General features: G+C 55.3%; 7 protein-coding genes across 7 annotated transcripts; 4 read left to right on the top strand and 3 right to left on the bottom strand.

The window, feature by feature from the left end:
• Positions 1-134: 134 nt before the first annotated feature.
• BU25DRAFT_449415 (uncharacterized protein) lies at positions 135-1,153 on the top strand (the record flags this gene model as incomplete). The annotated part of the gene is made up of 2 exons (XM_033709638.1): positions 135-213; positions 428-1,153. The coding sequence occupies 2 exons, from the start codon at positions 135-137 to the stop codon at positions 1,039-1,041; spliced, it is 693 nt and encodes a 230-aa protein (XP_033560670.1). The 3' UTR covers positions 1,042-1,153.
• Positions 1,154-1,557: 404 nt separating this feature from the next.
• Positions 1,558-4,911, bottom strand: BU25DRAFT_100085 (uncharacterized protein). The gene is made up of 2 exons (XM_033700243.1): positions 2,754-4,911; positions 1,558-2,702 (listed from the first exon to the last, which is right to left on the bottom strand). The coding sequence occupies exons 1-2, from the start codon at positions 4,581-4,583 to the stop codon at positions 1,638-1,640; spliced, it is 2,895 nt and encodes a 964-aa protein (XP_033560669.1). The 5' UTR covers positions 4,584-4,911; the 3' UTR covers positions 1,558-1,637.
• A 1,531-nt stretch (positions 4,912-6,442) lies between these two features.
• Positions 6,443-6,748, top strand: BU25DRAFT_312804 (uncharacterized protein; the record flags this gene model as incomplete). Its single annotated transcript, XM_033702158.1, has 1 exon — positions 6,443-6,748. A coding segment is annotated over one exon (306 nt), but the record flags the coding sequence as incomplete, so codon positions are not given.
• Positions 6,749-8,090: 1,342 nt separating this feature from the next.
• Positions 8,091-10,408, top strand: BU25DRAFT_472202 (cholinesterase). The gene has a single exon (XM_033710840.1). The coding sequence runs from the start codon at positions 8,237-8,239 to the stop codon at positions 10,292-10,294; it is 2,058 nt and encodes a 685-aa protein (XP_033560667.1). The 5' UTR covers positions 8,091-8,236; the 3' UTR covers positions 10,295-10,408.
• On the bottom strand, positions 10,408-12,509 carry BU25DRAFT_100067 (Xanthine/uracil permease). The gene is made up of 3 exons (XM_033700242.1): positions 12,304-12,509; positions 11,968-12,252; positions 10,408-11,917 (listed from the first exon to the last, which is right to left on the bottom strand). The coding sequence occupies exons 1-3, from the start codon at positions 12,387-12,389 to the stop codon at positions 10,522-10,524; spliced, it is 1,767 nt and encodes a 588-aa protein (XP_033560666.1). The 5' UTR covers positions 12,390-12,509; the 3' UTR covers positions 10,408-10,521.
• Positions 12,510-13,059: 550 nt separating this feature from the next.
• BU25DRAFT_411873 (uncharacterized protein) lies at positions 13,060-13,988 on the bottom strand. Its single transcript, XM_033706661.1, has one exon. It carries the CDS (start codon positions 13,784-13,786, stop codon positions 13,520-13,522), a length of 267 nt encoding a protein of 88 aa, XP_033560665.1. The 5' UTR covers positions 13,787-13,988; the 3' UTR covers positions 13,060-13,519.
• A 963-nt stretch (positions 13,989-14,951) lies between these two features.
• On the top strand, positions 14,952-16,948 carry BU25DRAFT_99950 (uncharacterized protein). The gene is made up of 2 exons (XM_033712307.1): positions 14,952-15,429; positions 15,486-16,948. Exons 1-2 carry the CDS (start codon positions 15,247-15,249, stop codon positions 16,743-16,745), a joined length of 1,443 nt encoding a protein of 480 aa, XP_033560664.1. The 5' UTR covers positions 14,952-15,246; the 3' UTR covers positions 16,746-16,948.
• Positions 16,949-17,225: the final 277 nt, after the last annotated feature.

Below are 17,225 nucleotides of genomic sequence, written 5' to 3'. Positions count from 1 at the left end.
ACATCCTCTCCCAGAAGGCGTACCGCCAATCCGTTTCCCCACCCAAAACTCCTCCCGCCAAGCCTCAACTTCTCCCTCTCCCTCCCCTAACCCGCCCTAACATCAAAACCCACACCTCACTCTACCCCGAGACTATGTCCTACGGCCTCGACACTGACTCCTTCGCCGTCGTTGTTGCTCATGCGACCTTCGCCTTCGAAGCCAAAACGAAAAGTTGGTGGACCGCTAACATTTCCGTGGCTGGAGCTCTCACCGATATGGTCGGAGGCCTCTGCGCGGATCATGTTTACGTCGGGGAGCTTGTGGACGGATATTAGCAGTCCAATTGATAAGGCGTAGACACCTATTAGTGCGAAGACATCGGGTCTAGCAACTTGCGCGCAGGACCAGTGCGAGAGGAAGGTGGTATCTGGCTTCGGGCGTGCAGTGTGCAAGACATGCGAGGAGGAGTTGCGAGGCGCTGCGCTGGGGTTGGCGGCGCTGGTGGAAGACGACGAACAGACTCGGACAGACGAGAAGCTAGGTGCGAAAGGGGCGTTGAGTCGGGCTGATTCCCTGCTCTCTCGTAGGACTTCACCAGAACAAGAAACGCAGAGCAAAGACACGCAGGAAGGACATGACCCCCTCGTCGCCATACCCACCACACCACCAAGCACAAAACTCATGCTCACTCACTCGCTCAACACCACACTAACACAAAGCACCGTGAGAGAAGAGGACGAAAAGCAAGAGACCGACCCACCACTTTTTCCCCTCCCCAACACCTCCCTCGACACCAGGTTCTCTAAGGAACAGACGCCAACTACGAAGTACGCTATCGACTTCCTAGCCCTACCTGCGAGTGGTAAGACTTCAAAGAGGAACAGCGGAGAAATCATGAGACCCGCGATGTGCGCCCCTGCAGATACCAAGACCACGAAGGCGGGGAGTGAGGCAGGGAGTAAGCGCAACAGCAGAGAGGTCATGACAGGGACAGAGTCCACTCTCTTCTCTCTTCTCTCTCCACGCGTCGAATTCATCGATGAAGTGGAAGTTGCGTGATAGGTGAAGTGAGTCGCGTTTGGAGTGGGCGGCTTTCAGCTGGCGAAGGTCAACGGATCGTACTTGATTGGCTGATGTCTCGAGGAATAAGATGTAGGTAGGATAGGTCTCGGTGGATTAGTAGTACCGCGAAAGTCATTAGAGCAAAATGAAACAGTATCACAAATTTAAACTTTTTGAATATTCGTCACCACGCCTCTTGGCGGGTCAAGCCGGCATCGCCAGCTGTAGCTCATCGCATCAACTATCCTACGTAGCAAATAAATGTGCTCTTCGCATCTCGCTATCTCGCAAATCATCCTCCAACGCCTTGTCGCAACCAAAGCCAACGCCCTTTTACAGCACAGCCAAAGAAGCCATCGCTGAGATAGAACGCCTTGCTTTTGAAACCCCCCATCTTTCCATCAAGACAAACTCGTGGCGGCGACTGAATTGAACGTTACATGTCGTGAAGAGAACAAGGCTGAGAAGAAAAAGCGTGTCGCCGGACACGATTACATAGTGTACACTTCCAGAAAAGAAGAAGAAGATTGGCAAGCGTCGAGCGGCCAAGAAGAAGGGGTGAATCCGAAAGAAGGCGCCCTGGGTATCATGTCTCATGTCGGAGTGGGCGCGGTCGTGGCGGCGGCAACGGTTTGCATGGGCTGCGGTTCCTCCGTAACGATAGGCAACGACAGCTCAGCAGTCTTGCTGGGTGGTGAAGCGGTTGGCAGACTTGCTGCCGACAAGGTAGGTGAGCTGGTTGACTGCGACGCCAGAGGTGTGCCAGTCGAACTCGTCGTCTGTGCGAGCTTCGCCCTTCTGCTCGCGAACTCGCTCAGGCTGAGCTTCTTGCGTACTGGTGTAGGGTTGACAGCTTCCTGGACAGCGGGCGAGAAGGGCGAAGCTATCGCCAGGGGGGATTGCACTGACAGTGTTCCAGTCACACCCGGGGTGACAGCAGAGTCAGCAGAGAAAGGATTGGTCAGCTCGGGCTTCGCCGGCATGTCGACCTTCATGTCGACAGACTTTGCAGGTTCATCTGAGCTGGGCGCTGGGGATTGTCGAGCGGACGACGTGGCTGGCCATGGCGGCGCAGGTGGATTCATAGGAGGATGCGACACTTCCTTTGAGATTTCCACTGCAGGGGCATCAGGCATGTCTTCAACCTTTGGCTCCGCTGTTTTCGGTGCAGCAACCTCGTCGGTGTCTTGCATATCGACGTCAGCGGTAGGAATCGGGGACAACTCCTTCGCCGGTGTCAGCTCCTTTGATCGTGGCACAGACGCATGATCCAGAGTGATCTCCATCGCCAAAGAGTCGTCCAGTGGTGGAGACGGCGGTAGTGGAGATGGCTTGTTTGAAGATACGTCCTTCAGCGCTGGTGATCTGCCTTCCGTCTTTACGGAAGCAGATCGAATCCGCTCGCGCTGTAGCTTGTCTTCCTGCGCCTGCTGAAGGAGCTTGCGCTTGAACGACATTGGAGGCTTCATTTCCACGCGTACACTAGCAGCGATACCGTCATCTTCCGTTTGTGTAGATGCCTCGACATAGACGGGCTTGGGTTTCGGTGCGCTGCGAGCGTTGGTCTTCGATGAGCTGCCGGACGCCTTCCGTGCCACGCCATGGCTGTGTTCGCGATGACGTGCTGAGGGTGAAGGTTCTGGATATCCCAGCCGTTTCTGCGTCCCTGAGTTAGCATGTGTAGATGTATATCTTGATGTGTATCTTACTGAGGCGGCAATGCTGGGCGTATTGAGGGTAGACCCAGCACTGTTTCTTTTCCCTCTCTTGCCCTTGTGTTGCTCGTCCTCCATCTGCTCGAACAACCTCTCTTGTTGTTGCAGCTTTCGCCTCTCACGGTCTGACATCTTCACGTCACCATCGAGCGAGAAATGGGTAGCGGGCGTAATATCCCGACTGCTGGATTTATGCGAGCCAGATGTAGAACGGCTGTCCATATTGTCATCGTCAGCGTTGTCGCGGTGCAGCGTCTCGCTGCCAGCGCGGCTGTTGGTCGCACGGCCCGTGCTCAAAGGTGAGATCTGCGACTTCTTCAACTTCTTGTTCTTGGCCTTGGTAGGCTGTGCAGGCTCAGCGATGGTACGACGGGCTCGCTCCAGCAGGCATTCATGGCCGGTCGAGGTGTCGCATGCACACCCACCGAAATTGGCCAGGACGCAAGATACCCATGGCTGTATCCTCTTGAAGCCGTCCTTTGCGCCATTTGTGACGACCTTGACAAGTTGTTTCTGTACTTCGGAGTCGATATCCCACCCTACAGTAAGTTCCTCGGTCGGCTCGATCTGTCGTGTTGCAACAAAGCAGAAGTGATAGTCACTGCTAGCTTCGACGAGGATCTTCATGGCCATGTTGGGCGAGCAGCTTCGTCTTGCGTAGCGCAAAATGTTACCCTCTTGCCGTGTGTCGATGTATATTGGCAGGTGTGGGGGGAAGAAGACAAAGGGCTCCGGATGGCGCAACAGGTTCCATCGATTTTCGGGGTCCTGACAGTACTCCTCTCTTCGTCCGACCAAGCCCTTCAATTCCCCAACATATCCTCCATCAGCGATCGGGCCGTCGGTGGTGATGAAGTGCCATTGCGGGTTGAGGCCGTGTGCTGTTATGCCAGAGTCAACCTCTGTTTGCTTGGTGATGGCCGGTGCTGTCGATGTCTCAAGGTCTTGGATAGTGTTCTCAATGCGCGAGAAGAGATCCTGCGGTTTCTTGCCTCCACTGGCCTCGGCCAGGGCGTCTGGATCCTTGAGCCACATAGCAATATCGCTGGCGACGCCCAAACTCGTGTAGGAATTGTTGTCAGCCGACGGTGGCTCGGGCGCTGTGTAGAGGTTCATGAACTCCAACGAGAAGTCCTCGATAGGACCTTCGATGTTGGTCGGAGACTTGACAGGGCTGTTGCCGTTCACGACGACAGAGCCTCCTCGCTTGCGCGACGCAGGGGCAAGTGCTGGTGCTTGGCTGACAACGCCGATGGAGCCTGAGGGACGATGGTTTGTCTTCGGTCGCTTGTTTGGTGGGGGCAAGTCTCGTGGGCTTCCACTCTTACGTTCAGGGTTGTAGTGGAGGTCATTGTTCGAACTTGTTGGCCAGCCGTTGGGCTGCGCGGACCCGAGTGGATCCTTGGTGCGTTTCTTCGGGTTCTTGGTGGTGGTCTTCGGTCGACCCTTTCGATCTGCAAAGTTGAGCAGTTCTTTCCGTTGGCGTTGCTTGTCGGCAGCCCTTCTCGAATCGACGAGTCTTGGGCTGCAGTCTGTGCATTCGTGCACGTCAGGCACATGCTCGGCAGACTCATAGTAACAGACGATGTGCTGCCATGTGTCGCACCTCTCGCACAGCACAGTATTGCCGTCGTCGTCGGCAAAGCCGCAAATGCATTTGATCGTAGACGACTCTTCTTCGTCGATTGTACCATCTAAGCCTGGGGAGCCGTGGGAGTAGGCTGGCGGTGGAGGACCGGCGCCGAAGAAGGCGGCCGGTGCCGGTGCCGGTGCCGGTGCCGGCTGAGGGTCAGCATGCGCCTGGATCGAGGAGACGTCTGTCATCCTCTGGCAGACACGCTGAGGATGAGTGGTGGTGTGTAGTGGCTGGCTCAGGCTCTGACTGTGTTAGATCGCATGACGCCCAACGCGTTGACGGTCCGGCAGGGCAGGCAGTAGCAGCTCACGACGACCCAACGGCTCGTATCGACAAGTCTGACGGATGCTGTGGTAGACTGGAGAGCTACGGGTCGTCTGCGGCCAAGGAGAAGAGGCTTCCGTGTCCGGTTGCAGCGAGTGCAGGCGTGGAGGACAGCGTGGACGGAGGCACTACGGTCTCAGTGAGCGAGCGCTAACGGACGCCTGTCATACGAAGACGATGTTGAGCTCGTGGACGGCTGTCTGAGTGCGATGCGCGGGTGGTAGGGCGGAAATCGAGGTGCGACGGCTCGTGGGTCGCTGGCTGAGGGGGCCCGTCAAAGGAAGGGACGCGCGCGAACACTAGATGGGAGTGTCGGCAGGCGTGCGCTGTGCAGTCAGTACTTCAGAGCAGGCGTAAAGATGGCGTGGACGTGTGTGCGACGACGGGGGTGTGTGTGTCTTTGGGAGTCAGTCGAGAGGCAGAACCGAGAGAGCGAGGAGATGGGTGCGAAAGAAGGAACGAATCAATCGAGCTTAGTGTGAAAGCGGCCCGTGCGCTGCCTTGAGAACATTTGGTAACGTTTAGAGGACGCTACCTGCGTTTAGCAGAGGGGCAATGTAAGCGGGAATCAAGGTTACGGGGTGCGCCTGTGTGGCCTGCATCATTGCTGCAGCGGCCAAGCGCCTCTGCAGCGGCGCCATGAGGACTCGCGCTGGCCCAGGCCTTGCAGTGAGGGACGAGAGGCCGGCGTCGAAGAGATAGAAAGATGCAACAGCAGACTCGGGAAACTGGGGCTGAATGTGTGATGAGACGAAGGGCAGCCAGCGTGGCCCTGGACCGATGCAACGAGGCCAGCGAATGAGAGCCGCCGCGACGCACTGGGCACGAAGATTGCAGCAAGACTAGCGGTGCATGCGGCATGGCGTCGAAGGTCTCGGGCTTGCGCGTCCGGGCCTGGCAGATCAGGTTCGTCGTCATCGATGGCATGAAAACAACGCGCTGCTTGTGTTGTGGGATGTCGACATTATTGTGATCGTACCTGCACGCTCTAGCATTCCACAGTCTCTGCTCGGAGGCGCGGGGGAGGAAGGAGCAAACGGCGGCACAGGCAGCACAGGCAGCAGCGCTGGGCAATCAACGACAAGAACGGCAAGAACCCCCGCCCAGCCCGCCCGCTATCTTGAAACGTTTCTTTTCACAATGACGTCCATCACAACGGCGTCTCGAGTCGCAGCACTGGACCCACACAGGCTGTGGTCGACCGAACGACAACAGCTCAGCTCCGGTGAGAGCCGTGACTGCCAGTTCTTCCTTGTTTGTTTGCCTCGTTGTGGAGAACACAACCAACAGCTCAGGGGCGTCCAGCACGCCGTTTGTGTGCTATCAAGGCAGCAGTCCCTCGAGCCTGCGCCGCTGTCACATGGCTCGTGCAGGAGTGAATTGTAGTGGAGATTCCCCCAGACGCGTTCCATGCATAGACCACGCTGCGCCTTGAGCAGTGTTTGTATCTCTGCTCAGACAGGTACGTACCGGTACATCTCGACCGAAAGCACCTCGACTCGCACTTCGACGCTCCGCATCGAGTCCGGCATGGCGCCGCTCTTCTGCTCTATTCAGCCGTAGACCGAGGAGTCGCAGCATATCCCACGAATGAGCTTGGCACATGGATATCGTCCGCTTTCTAGGATCTTTCGCATAAGCTGGCCGGGGTACTTTTCGGCCACCCCGCCAGCGCGTCTACGCTGTTGCTGAAGGTCTATCTCGTCACCGCCACCTACTCCAAATGGTCTCTCGTGAAGTTGCAATAGACAACGCTATCCGCGATCTTAATGCTGGTGTTTTTACAAGCCAGCGGAAGGCTGCCAAGGCCTATGGCGTCCCCCGATCATCGCTCCAAGCGCGCCTTGCCGGTCACCAACCTCACGCGATAGCTCATCAACACCAGCAACGATTGACTCCGCAGCAAGAGCACTTCTTAGCTCAATGGATTCTTGACGAGGACTCTCACACTCAACCACCTACACGCGCTCGCGTACGAGAAATGGCTACCCGAATCCTGCACATGAACAACGACTTCACGCCACTCGGCAACGAGTGGATCTCTCAGTTTTTATCACGACAACCACGCGTTACCTCTGTCGTCGGCCAATCGACTGCAGCTCCACGAGCTCAGGCAGCTAGCCCTGACGTTATACGCGCCTTCGTTGAGCTGTTTGAGCGTACGCGGATAGAGCTGGGCATACAATATGAAGATGTGTGGAAAATGGATGAGACTGGAGTGGCACTAGGGGTACGTACAAACACCCAGGTGCTAGCAAGCTCTATAAAGAAGAAGGCTTACGTGAAGTCTCCAGAGGATCGTGAGTGGGTATCGATTATTGAGACAGTCTCAGCGACCGGATGAAAGCTACAACCGCTAGCAGTTTTCAACCACCATTCTCTACAAACCACCTGGTTTCCAGCACAAGGAGTCCCTCGTTGGCTCTAAACAACGTCAGAGAATGGGTGAACTCCAAATCAAATTGGCTACAAATGGCTACATCGTATTTTCATACCAAATACTTCACCAAGCACCGACGATATCGATTCCTCCTTCTCGATGGCCACGGCTCCCACACACCAACAGACTTCATGTGGCTTTGTAAGCAACCCAAGGTCCACCTACTCTACCTCCCACCTCACGCCTCACACCTGCTACAACCTCTTGATCTAGCTCCTTTCTCAGTACTCAAATCACGCTATCGTAACGAGATTCGAGCTCTGCCAGCCCTCGATGACGCAGCACCAACCAAGAAAAAGCGCTTTGTTACATCATACAACAGAGCAATAGAAGAAGGGTTACCAGAGCGAGTTATCCGAGCTGGTCGGACGGCTACTGGACTCTTGCCATACAATCCTGAGCTGGTACTTTAGTCATCGCAAGCACTAGGCCGTCCTAGTACCATTCCGCCAAAACCACAGGCTTTAGATGTATTTGAGACTATCTACAGTACTCCACAAAGCTCACAGGCACTGTACAAAACTCAGTAGATACTCCAGCAATCAGAATCTCTTTCATAGAGTACCCGGCTAGTGCTTAGCAAGGCAGGTAAGGCTATTACATGAGCAAATACTTGGGCAGCTCAGCTTGAAGCTGAAAACAAGCCACTACATTATCAACTCAGTCAATTCCAGAGTACTCAGTGGAGAAAGCGAGTCAGAGTTGATCAAAATGAGCGCGTCAGCAACATTGAAGCTATCAAAGCTGCTATTGATCAGGCTGTTGCTCAAGCTGCCGAAAATGCTAGCAAATCTCATACACAGGAAGCAAAAAAAAAGCTGCTGCTGCTACTGCGCTTCAATCTATGTGTACTCAGCGGCAAATATATACTCTATTGTTGGTAAAACTCGGCTTCAAAATCGGTGTTGGTGGCCAGTGTGGGTGGCCGAAAAGTACCCCTGGCCGAGAAGTACCCCCTGGTCAGCTTGCATCCACTTTCATTTACTCGTTTACCCGTTTACCGTGAAGATATAATACTAATTGACAGTATGCTTCAAAGGACACCGAGAACCTCCTGGATCGTTGCTGGTTCTCAAGATGGCCACGTTGGTTGCTCGCCTCTCAGCCTCATTATGTCTCGTGTCTCTTGTCTTAGCATCCGTCCCAAATCCACGCACAATCGACTCAGATCTAACGGTACTGACTCACAACGACCTTTACGGTAACAGCAGCCACAGACAAGCTTCAGCAATCGTCGTCAGCAAACGTCAATCACACTCGGCCGCGGCGTCGAGCTGTGCGGCTCTGGGAGAGAGCCTATGGTCCAACGAGCAACATTTGCAAGAGCTTGGGTTCTTGGAATACCTTCGATATGACAGTAAGACACAAAGTCAGGATCACTATTGGGTGGCAGGCACTGCACACACCAAATGTAGCGCCATCACTGCACGAGGCCGCACCCAACAGCTGCCGTGCGATACACCTCTGCCAGCTCTCTGTCAAAATTCTGCGGCACTGAGCTCATTGGAGTCAACAGACACTAGCAGTAAGTGGCAGACAGCAGTCACAACTGGCAATGCAACGGTCATAGGCTACCGCGATAAACACTCGTTCCGTTTCCAAGGTATCCAGTACGCTACTATACCCAGCCGCTTTTCACACTCCGTCTACCTTCCACCTGCTGGCTCGAACATCTCGGCACTCTCATACGGTCCACAATGCATACAGGGAAGCTGTAGTTCAGGTACGGCATCCTGCAGCGAAGATTGCCTGTACTTGAACATCTGGACGCCAGTCCTTCCCAGCGGCAAGAGCTCGAAGACTACAAAGAAGGCGGTACTCGTCTGGATTCATGGCGGGGGGTTTGTCAGTGGCTCTGGCAGCGACACAACGTTCGATGGTGGAGCAATGGCGTCTCGTGGTGATGTGGTCCTTGTCACAATCAACTATCGACTCGGCAACCTTGGCTTCCTAGCACTGGAGGGTACGTCTCTGACAGGCAACTACGGGCTCAAGGACCAAAACACTGCATTGGAATGGCTACGTGCGCATATAGGTGCGTTTGGTGGCGACAAGGACAGGATCACTGTATTTGGCCAGAGTGCCGGCGCAGCCTCTGTGCGAGCACTGCTTGCTTCGCCAGAAGCCCGTGACAAGTTTGCAGGTGCAATTACCCAGAGCACCCCTCAAGGCCTGAACTACGTTTCGACATTCTCGAAGTACCTGACCATCACGGAGGCTACCAACCGGACCAAATCACTCCTCGACGAGACTGGATGCGCCTCAAACAACAGTGCCACCGTCCTCACATGTCTACAGGCCGTCGACCCCCTCAACCTCACCACCGGCACCGTGGCCTCCTACCCAGTAGTCGACAACAAGTTCCTCACGACCTCCTCCCTCCCCCTCGGCCCCACAGCACCAAAACTCAACATCCCCCTCCTCTCAGGCATCATGCATGACGACGGCTCCCCCTTCACCAGCTACCCCAGCACCGCAAACATCACCGCCGTGCTCCTCAGTCAAAACCTCCCCTCCTTTATCGCCAACTCCCCCCTCTTCCCCCTCCCATCCGCACCCAACACCACAGAGTCCATCTTCAACCTCACGTCCCGCGTCGCAACAGACGCCATGTTCAGGTGCCTCGCGCAATCGACCGCCGCCACCGCAGCAAAGAACTCCGTCTTCAAAAACACGTACGCATATGAATTCGACCGCGCATTCCAGCTCCTGTCCTATAGTCCGAATCCGCCTGCGTGCGAAGCGCCACGCACGCCGGAGCATCCTTTTGGTGACCCCAGCTTGCCATATTACAAATGCCATTCGGGGGAGTTGTATTATGTTTTTGGCACGCTGGTTAGAGAGGGTGCAAGGATTAGGGATGATGATGATATTCGATTCTCGCAGTACGTTCTTGACAGTTGGACGAGTTTTGCGAGGACGGGGAGCCCAACTCCAGACCCGCGTCTCTTGGAGGCGCGGGGATTCACCAACACATCTGCTCTTGTGAGGGCAGCGGGTACATGGGCGCCAGTGGAGGAACGAGGAAACGGCAAAGAACTAAGGGTGCTGAATATTGGTGCGAGGAGTGAGGGATGGAGAGAAGTCGAGCAGTGTGAGGCGCTAGGCTTTGGGCTGGATTATTACGATGTCTGAGGTGCTCGTGTAGACCAGGTCTGTCCTCAGCGCCGCCTAGGCTAGCATTGCAGTCTCTGCCAACTTCACGCATATCATCCGTTGCATGTTCAGGAAACTCTTGGAACGAGGGTAGATAGGTTCAACAGATACGAGATAAATGCCTCATAAATTGTCATCGTCTCAACACCTTTTCGACTCTTTTAAAGCTCCCATCATATCTATAAGTTCCTTATACAACAGCACCTTTACACTTCCTTGCTAGCAGGTGCGATGTCACTGCTCGCTCTTGCCTCCTTATTCATCTTCTGCACACGGTTCCACTCCTCGCGCTCGGCCTGCTCTTCTTGTTCCTCTGCGGTAAACTCCGGAATGTCGTCCTCGATCTCCTCGGGCAGGATAAGGTTGAGAATGACGTTCACGAAAGCGACGACCGCGAAACCCGTCTCCAAGACGAGCTCGATGGCGTCGTAGAAGCCTGCGAGCGCGCGGTTCGGACCGCTGTACGTAAACACGTAGGAGAACCAAGTCGGCACCATCGTCGCGCCAAAGCCCAGCGTGAAGCCCGCAGTCAGGATAAAGCGGTTTCGGCGCGTCATGGGCGTGCGCGCGATAATCGCGATTCCGCTCACCACGACAGCGGAGAATAGGAACGTTGTCATACCGCCCAACACAGCCGGGGGGATAGCAACGAGCGCAGCAGCGAACTTGGCAAACACGCCCATGACGATGAGCCAGAAACAGCACGCATATCCCGCCTTACGATTCGCGCAGCGGGTCAGTGCGATAACGCCGTTGTTCTGCGCAAATGTACTCATAGGCGTTATCGTGCACAGCGCAGCAATAACCCCGTTGAGTCCGTCCGCCAGCACGCCGCCCTGGATCCTGCTATCGAAGAGCTCGCCATCCACAGCGAGACGGCTGACGTCGCAGGTCGCTGTGATGTCGCCGATGGCCTCCATCGCAAGCACCATATACACCGCCAGCAGCGGGAGCACAATCGGCCCATAGACGGAGAGCTTGAAAGTCTCGACCCAGATGAAGCTCGCGGCGGGTGCGGCGTCGATGCCAGAGCGGTCGAAGTACCCTGTGGCGCCCGCGATGATGCAGCCGACCAGCAGCCCGATGACGACGGCGGTAGATTTCATAATCGGTGCGCCGAAGCGCTCGCAGATGATGATGGTGATGAAGACGCTAAAGCCTAGACCTATAAACTCCGCACTTCCCCAGGGGAGAGCACGGGGCGCGTTGATAGTGGGACAGAGTCTGTAGATGCCGGATGTTGGACGGGTCTGGCATCCGCTGCTGCCGCCGGCCCAGTTCTGGAAGCCGGTGAGGATGAGCTTGACGCCAATGAGCATCACTGTTGGTCCAGTGACGAGCGGGGGGAAGATCTTCTTCAGCAGCCGCGGGGACGTGAAGGACATTGCGATTTCGAGGAGCGCGCAGCAGGCGCCGGTGCCGAGGATGGCGCCGTAGCCATTGGGGCAGGGGAGAGGGTTGCCTGAGGCGTCGGAGGGACACATGCCGTTGGCGTACATTTGGCCGAGGGCGCCGGTTGCGACGGGGATGGTGGCGAAGGAGGTTCCTACGACGGAGATTAGGCCTGTACCGACGTAGTAGGGTGTGCGCCAGATGTGGAATCTGAAGGTGTCAGTTGGGATGTGCAAATCGTGGGGATTGTGTTGACGTACCTGGTGATCTGGATGGCAGAGAGGATACCGCAGACAATAAGCGATGTCGACACGAGATAGCGTTGCTGATTTCCAGTCAAGTTAGCAGCATTGGCCAGAATGATTGGAGGCGTAATGACACCAGCCAGCATAGCAAGTGCGTGTTGAAACCCAAGGAGAAGAGCGAGAAACACGGGCATACGATCGTGAAGACCGAAGAAAGGTGCTGCACGGCGGGTCTTCTTCATGAACGGAAGGTTAGGCTTGAAGAGGAAGGCATAGTCGTAAGTTCCAATGAGCCCATCCCTGGACAATGGTCAGTCACTGATAATGCTACATGAATGATAGAAGTCGTACTTGGTTGTGCAAGCCTTTCCAAAACGCCTACACTTCTCTCCAAAGCTCCGCTTCGGTGCGTGGTCTGGTCCGATGCGGTCCGCCATTGCTAGTGATTTGACAGTGCAACTTGTCACTCTCTTTTTTTGTGAGGCGTGGAGCTCCTCAAGTAAGGTCAAGTTCGGAGTTGACTCGATCAATATTATGATTCGTCCGACGAAAGATTCGAGTGTTCACTCTTCGTGGAGGCTGCGGAGTCGGTTGATGTAGAGCTTGGAGATTGGAGCTATGAGGTCGATGGTGCTGATATCAAAGTTCGGTTACGCAAAGGTTGTGTCGCGTGGTGCGCTAGCGGCAGCTAGTTGATATGCTTATGCTGCAGTTCTGATATTGCGGGGGAAAGACCTGCTGGAGTAACCGTGGCGAAGATCGGTGGCAGTGATCGTTATTCGTGGTAGCGGTAGAGGCGTGTCGATAGGCTGAAGGGTTGCGCTTGTACTTTATAACATATGACAATGGTAGATCGATATGTGCTTTATCTCTGAGGCAAAACCCACGATACACAATTGCCCGCCTCTGAGGATCTAGTTCGTGCGGAAAGCCACTCAGAATAGCCGCTGAATGGAGCAAGCCGGAACAGGTCGTAACCCGCCGACAATGCTGTATCTTTTCCACGGCAGACGGTTCGTTCATGTTGGTGTTCTTGATGGCTGAGGCGGCGCCCGCCTACGGTTGGTAAACTCTAAGATCATACTGATAGCAGCATGACGTGTGATTGGCTCAGGGTGAGCAACCAGCTTACCTCATTCTCGGTGCCGCCCGATAGCAGAGAGGGACTTCGACGATGAATCGCAAGATGCGAGGAGACCCCACGTCTGCTGGAGAAAGTTTTGGTGTTGGAAGATGTCAACGTGTGTTCGTCGCCGGATGCCGAGCAGTCACGGTGTTGTGCGGTACTTCGCAGTGTAGTGAACACAGCAACGTCCACAATATCGGAACTATTCTGAGCAGTCTCGCTCAGGCAATGCGGACACCGCAATGTCGTGGATCATGTTGATATCGCGATCGTCCGGCATCGGAAGGGGTGAAAGTATACCTGCCATGCCCCAGTACATGCCCATGGAAGCAGCTTCACAACAGTAAGTACCATTGAGTACAAGCTTCGACTTCTCCAACAGGGTTTTGGCTTCTCCTTCACGCTAAATGGAAACTGCTTGAGGCCAAGGATGATGTGAGTTCAATCAAATCTCGGGCCTGCACAGTACTGAACCAGCACGCCCACCACTAGGGCAACATCAGTAATGACTATTGCATATTGACGAAGTGAACGTTGTCGTGCAGCGAACATGCGTTCTGTTGACTGTGGGGTAAGGTCGTCTGCCAATGCTGGGGATGCGGGATTGAAGCAGAGACTCGAGCCAGAGACCACAAGGCGCAGAAATGGCGTCATGACGGTTGTGGTGGCTCGAGTCCTGTTACCGACATCAGTCTCATCAATGAGCATCGTTCATTCAGAAGCTGAAGACTGAGGTCTGCGAGGACATGGTGAGGGCATGGCTGCAGATAGCACCTTGGCTCAATACAAGGCTTGGACGCGGTCTGTCATCTGAAACCGAGGTGAGCGGTTTGCAATCATGATGTCGCGGTGCTGCCTGCGATCAGGTTGCAGCACCACTCAGCGTGATATCAAGAAGCATCTGTATGGCTGCAAACTGGCGATAGGGTTGGTGTTGAGAAAGACGCAAACCTGACTATACTGTATTTGGAACAAGTTGCGAGGCGCGAAGAACCGGGATGCGGAACCGTGGAGTCGGCAACACAAGCCCTGCAGCATGGTGATACACTGTCGGCAAGAGTTGTTCCAGCAGTAAGACAGCACATTGCATTGACGGATATCGTGAGAGTGCAATTGAGTCTTGCAGGTCGCATCAATTACAAGCAGTGCTTCGATTGAGCATCAGGATGCAAGATGTCAGACTGCATGCCGTCGGTAAGCTGCAGGAGAGTGCCGCGGTAGCGTCTTCGCGATATCAACAGCCGCTTCAACGACGCTTGGGTGGCACACCTTGACGATTTTGCCACCTGTCATTGGTGACGGTTCAAGCGGGGCCCTGAGGTCGAAAAGAGACCGGCTAGCGATGACGAAGCCCAGTGGCCTCACAACGGCGTGAGGTTTGCTATGCTCCGGAGCGGCAATTCTCTGCAGGCTGGCCGAGACGCGTTTGTGACAAACAGACCGCTCTTTTGCATATGCTTCATAGTTTGCTCGACAACTGCTTGAGGACGCTCGCCGGACTGGGCACGCTGAAACACGATGTCTCTGCCGTGGTGATGCCGTGAGGCTGCCGATGGCGAATTTCGAAATGGAGCGAGCCTTCGAGAATCTGGGGAACCGTACCATCTCCGAGAGCTGCAAGGCTTGCGAACACGGAAAACGCCACCCTTTCGATCTCGACACCGAGATCAGCGCGTTTCTGCTGTCTTTCTGCGGCAACGATCTGCCGCTCGCACAAATTCTTTTCGCACCGTTACTGGCGCGCGGCGTCTGCTTGCCCGTGCTAGACCCTGGCTAGCAAATGACTGGCTACGCTAGGCCGCCGATGACAAAAATTACGGCCATGGCAGGTCTCGAAGGGTTTTTGGTGGAGCGATGCAAGGTCCCGGTTTATTCGCTTAGCGTGCAGTGCGTTGGGGATTCAACAGATAGTGCTTTCCATTCCACCGCTGCTCGCTATAATATCTGGCTGCCCCTGCCCTGTTTCTCTTTCCTCATCCTCTCCCGCTCCTGCCTCTCTTACCTGACCCCTCTTCTTGAGTGTGGCATACCTTCGCTACTGGAGCCCTTAGCTGTGTGCTTCCTGGAGACCGATCGGAGCTCAAGAATTCTTTGAGCCCCTACACCCTGCGAGTACCGCTCTTGCAATCAACCCACCGATATCCTCGCATCCTCTCTCCACCGTCATCATGCCCTCCTCCCAGGCTGTCTCTGGCGACCTCGCCATCAAGCCCGAGTTCGTTGATCAAAAGTCGCCCATGGCTTCGACCAGCGAACCCAACCGCAACCCCAAGTACGACCCGAAGAAGCCACACATCACCGACCAGCCCATCACAAAGGCCAACTGGTATAAGCACGTCAACTGGCTTAACGTACGTTCTTCGCAAACCTCAATGCTGCAGCGAGCAATTGCTAACATCGTCATCAGGTCGTCTTCATCATCGGCGTCCCGCTCGCTGGCTGTGTTGCCGCTTTCTGGACCCCGTTGAAGTGGCAGACTGCTCTCTGGGCGGTCACCTACTACTTCTGGACCGGTCTCGGTATCACAGCTGGTTACCATCGTCTCTGGGCGCACAAGTCCTACAATGCCACGCTGCCTCTGTCTATCTTCCTCGCCGCTGTTGGTGGCGGTGCTGTCGAGGGCTCCATCCGCTGGTGGAGCCGTGACCACCGTGCTCACCACCGCTACACCGACACCAACAAGGACCCCTACTCCGTCCGCAAGGGTCTCCTGTACTCCCACTTTGGCTGGATGATCATGAAGCAGAACCCCAAGCGCATTGGCCGCACCGACATCACCGACTTGAACGAGGACCCCATCGTCGTCTGGCAGCACAAGCACTACATCAAGGTTGTCATCATCATGGGCTTGATCTTCCCCTCTGCCGTCGCTGGTCTTCTCTGGGACGACTGGAAGGGTGGATTCATCTACGCCGGTATCCTCCGCATCTTCTTCGTCCAGCAGGCCACCTTCTGCGTCAACTCGCTTGCCCACTGGCTCGGTGACCAGCCCTTCGATGACCGCAACTCGCCCCGTGACCACGTCATCACCGCTCTCGTCACCCTCGGTGAGGGCTACCACAACTTCCACCATGAGTTCCCCTCCGACTACCGCAACGCCATTGAGTGGCACCAGTACGACCCCACCAAGTGGTCCATCTGGCTGTGGTCCAAGCTTGGCCTTGCCTCGAACCTGAAGCAATTCCGCGCCAACGAGATCGAAAAGGGCCGTGTCCAGCAGCTCCAGAAGAAGATCGACCAGACGCGCTCCAAGCTCGACTGGGGTGTTCCTCTTGAGCAGCTGCCCGTCATTGAGTGGGACGACTACGTTGAGCAGGCCAAGAACGGCCGCGGTCTCATCGCCGTCGCCGGTGTTGTTCACGACGTCACCGACTTCATCGCTGAGCACCCCGGTGGTAAGACCCTCATCAAGAGTGGTATTGGCAAGGACGCCACTGCCATGTTCAACGGTGGCGTCTACTTCCACTCCAACGCTGCCCACAACCTTCTCTCAACCATGCGTGTTGGTGTCATCCGCGGTGGCTGCGAGGTTGAGATCTGGAAGCGTGCCCAGATGGAGAACAAGGACGGCGTCATCGCCAAGGATGCCCATGGCAACCCCATCGTCAGGGCTGGCGACCAAGTTACAAAGGTGGCTCAGCCTGCTGTCAGCGCGAGCGCAGCATGAGCGAGTGTGTATATCAATTTGAGCGAAGCGATATCCGGAGTTGGGGTTGTTTATTTCAATCATCGGGCATAGTAATTTCACTTCCCAGCGTTCGCTAGAGAGTATCATAGAAGTGATGCTCTACCATTAGACGGAGTATGATTACAGTCTCATTATGAGTGCAACGGCCTGCAAAAAGTCTATCGGCATAGCCCGATAAATGATAACTACTATGACTTCAGATGTTTCTCGCCTTGATTGTGACGTATCTCTCGCAGCTGCCTTCTCACAACGCTTGGCCCGTGCTCACTCCAACAATAACGCACGACCGCTGCTCTTCACTACTCACACTCCAATGTTTTGCTTCGGGCACCTGATGTCGCAAATATCTCCTTCGCTGTCTGCTTCTGACATTCATCTGTTACAATGACGCTATCAAACGGGAGTAACGTTCCACCCGCAAAGCGGCGCAAGCTGGACACGGCAACTATAGGTGAGGCT

This window comes from Macroventuria anomochaeta (genome assembly GCF_010093625.1).
Source record: "Macroventuria anomochaeta strain CBS 525.71 unplaced genomic scaffold BU25scaffold_21, whole genome shotgun sequence".
NCBI lineage: Eukaryota > Fungi > Ascomycota > Dothideomycetes > Pleosporales > Didymellaceae > Macroventuria > Macroventuria anomochaeta.
Note: the sequence above shows the minus strand (reverse complement) of the source record. Positions and strands in the feature narration are given on the sequence as shown.

Excerpts from the sequence above, each read along its gene's own strand:
- BU25DRAFT_472202 (XM_033710840.1), top strand. The coding sequence starts at position 8,237 with ATGGCCACGTTGGTTGCTCGCCTCTCAGCCTCATTATGTCTCGTGTCT.
- BU25DRAFT_411873 (XM_033706661.1), bottom strand. The coding sequence starts at position 13,786 with ATGCTCATTGATGAGACTGATGTCGGTAACAGGACTCGAGCCACCACA.
- BU25DRAFT_100067 (XM_033700242.1), bottom strand. The coding sequence starts at position 12,389 with ATGGCGGACCGCATCGGACCAGACCACGCACCGAAGCGGAGCTTTGGA. Across the intron at positions 12,253-12,303 it reads GGAAAGGCTTGCACAACCAA|GGATGGGCTCATTGGAACTT; the intron begins GTACGACTTCTA and ends ACCATTGTCCAG. Across the intron at positions 11,918-11,967 it reads TCTGCCATCCAGATCACCAG|ATTCCACATCTGGCGCACAC; the intron begins GTACGTCAACAC and ends TGACACCTTCAG.
- BU25DRAFT_100085 (XM_033700243.1), bottom strand. The coding sequence starts at position 4,583 with ATGACAGACGTCTCCTCGATCCAGGCGCATGCTGACCCTCAGCCGGCA. Across the intron at positions 2,703-2,753 it reads CGCCCAGCATTGCCGCCTCA|AAACGGCTGGGATATCCAGA; the intron begins GTAAGATACACA and ends TCAGGGACGCAG.
- BU25DRAFT_99950 (XM_033712307.1), top strand. The coding sequence starts at position 15,247 with ATGCCCTCCTCCCAGGCTGTCTCTGGCGACCTCGCCATCAAGCCCGAG. Across the intron at positions 15,430-15,485 it reads AGCACGTCAACTGGCTTAAC|GTCGTCTTCATCATCGGCGT; the intron begins GTACGTTCTTCG and ends CATCGTCATCAG.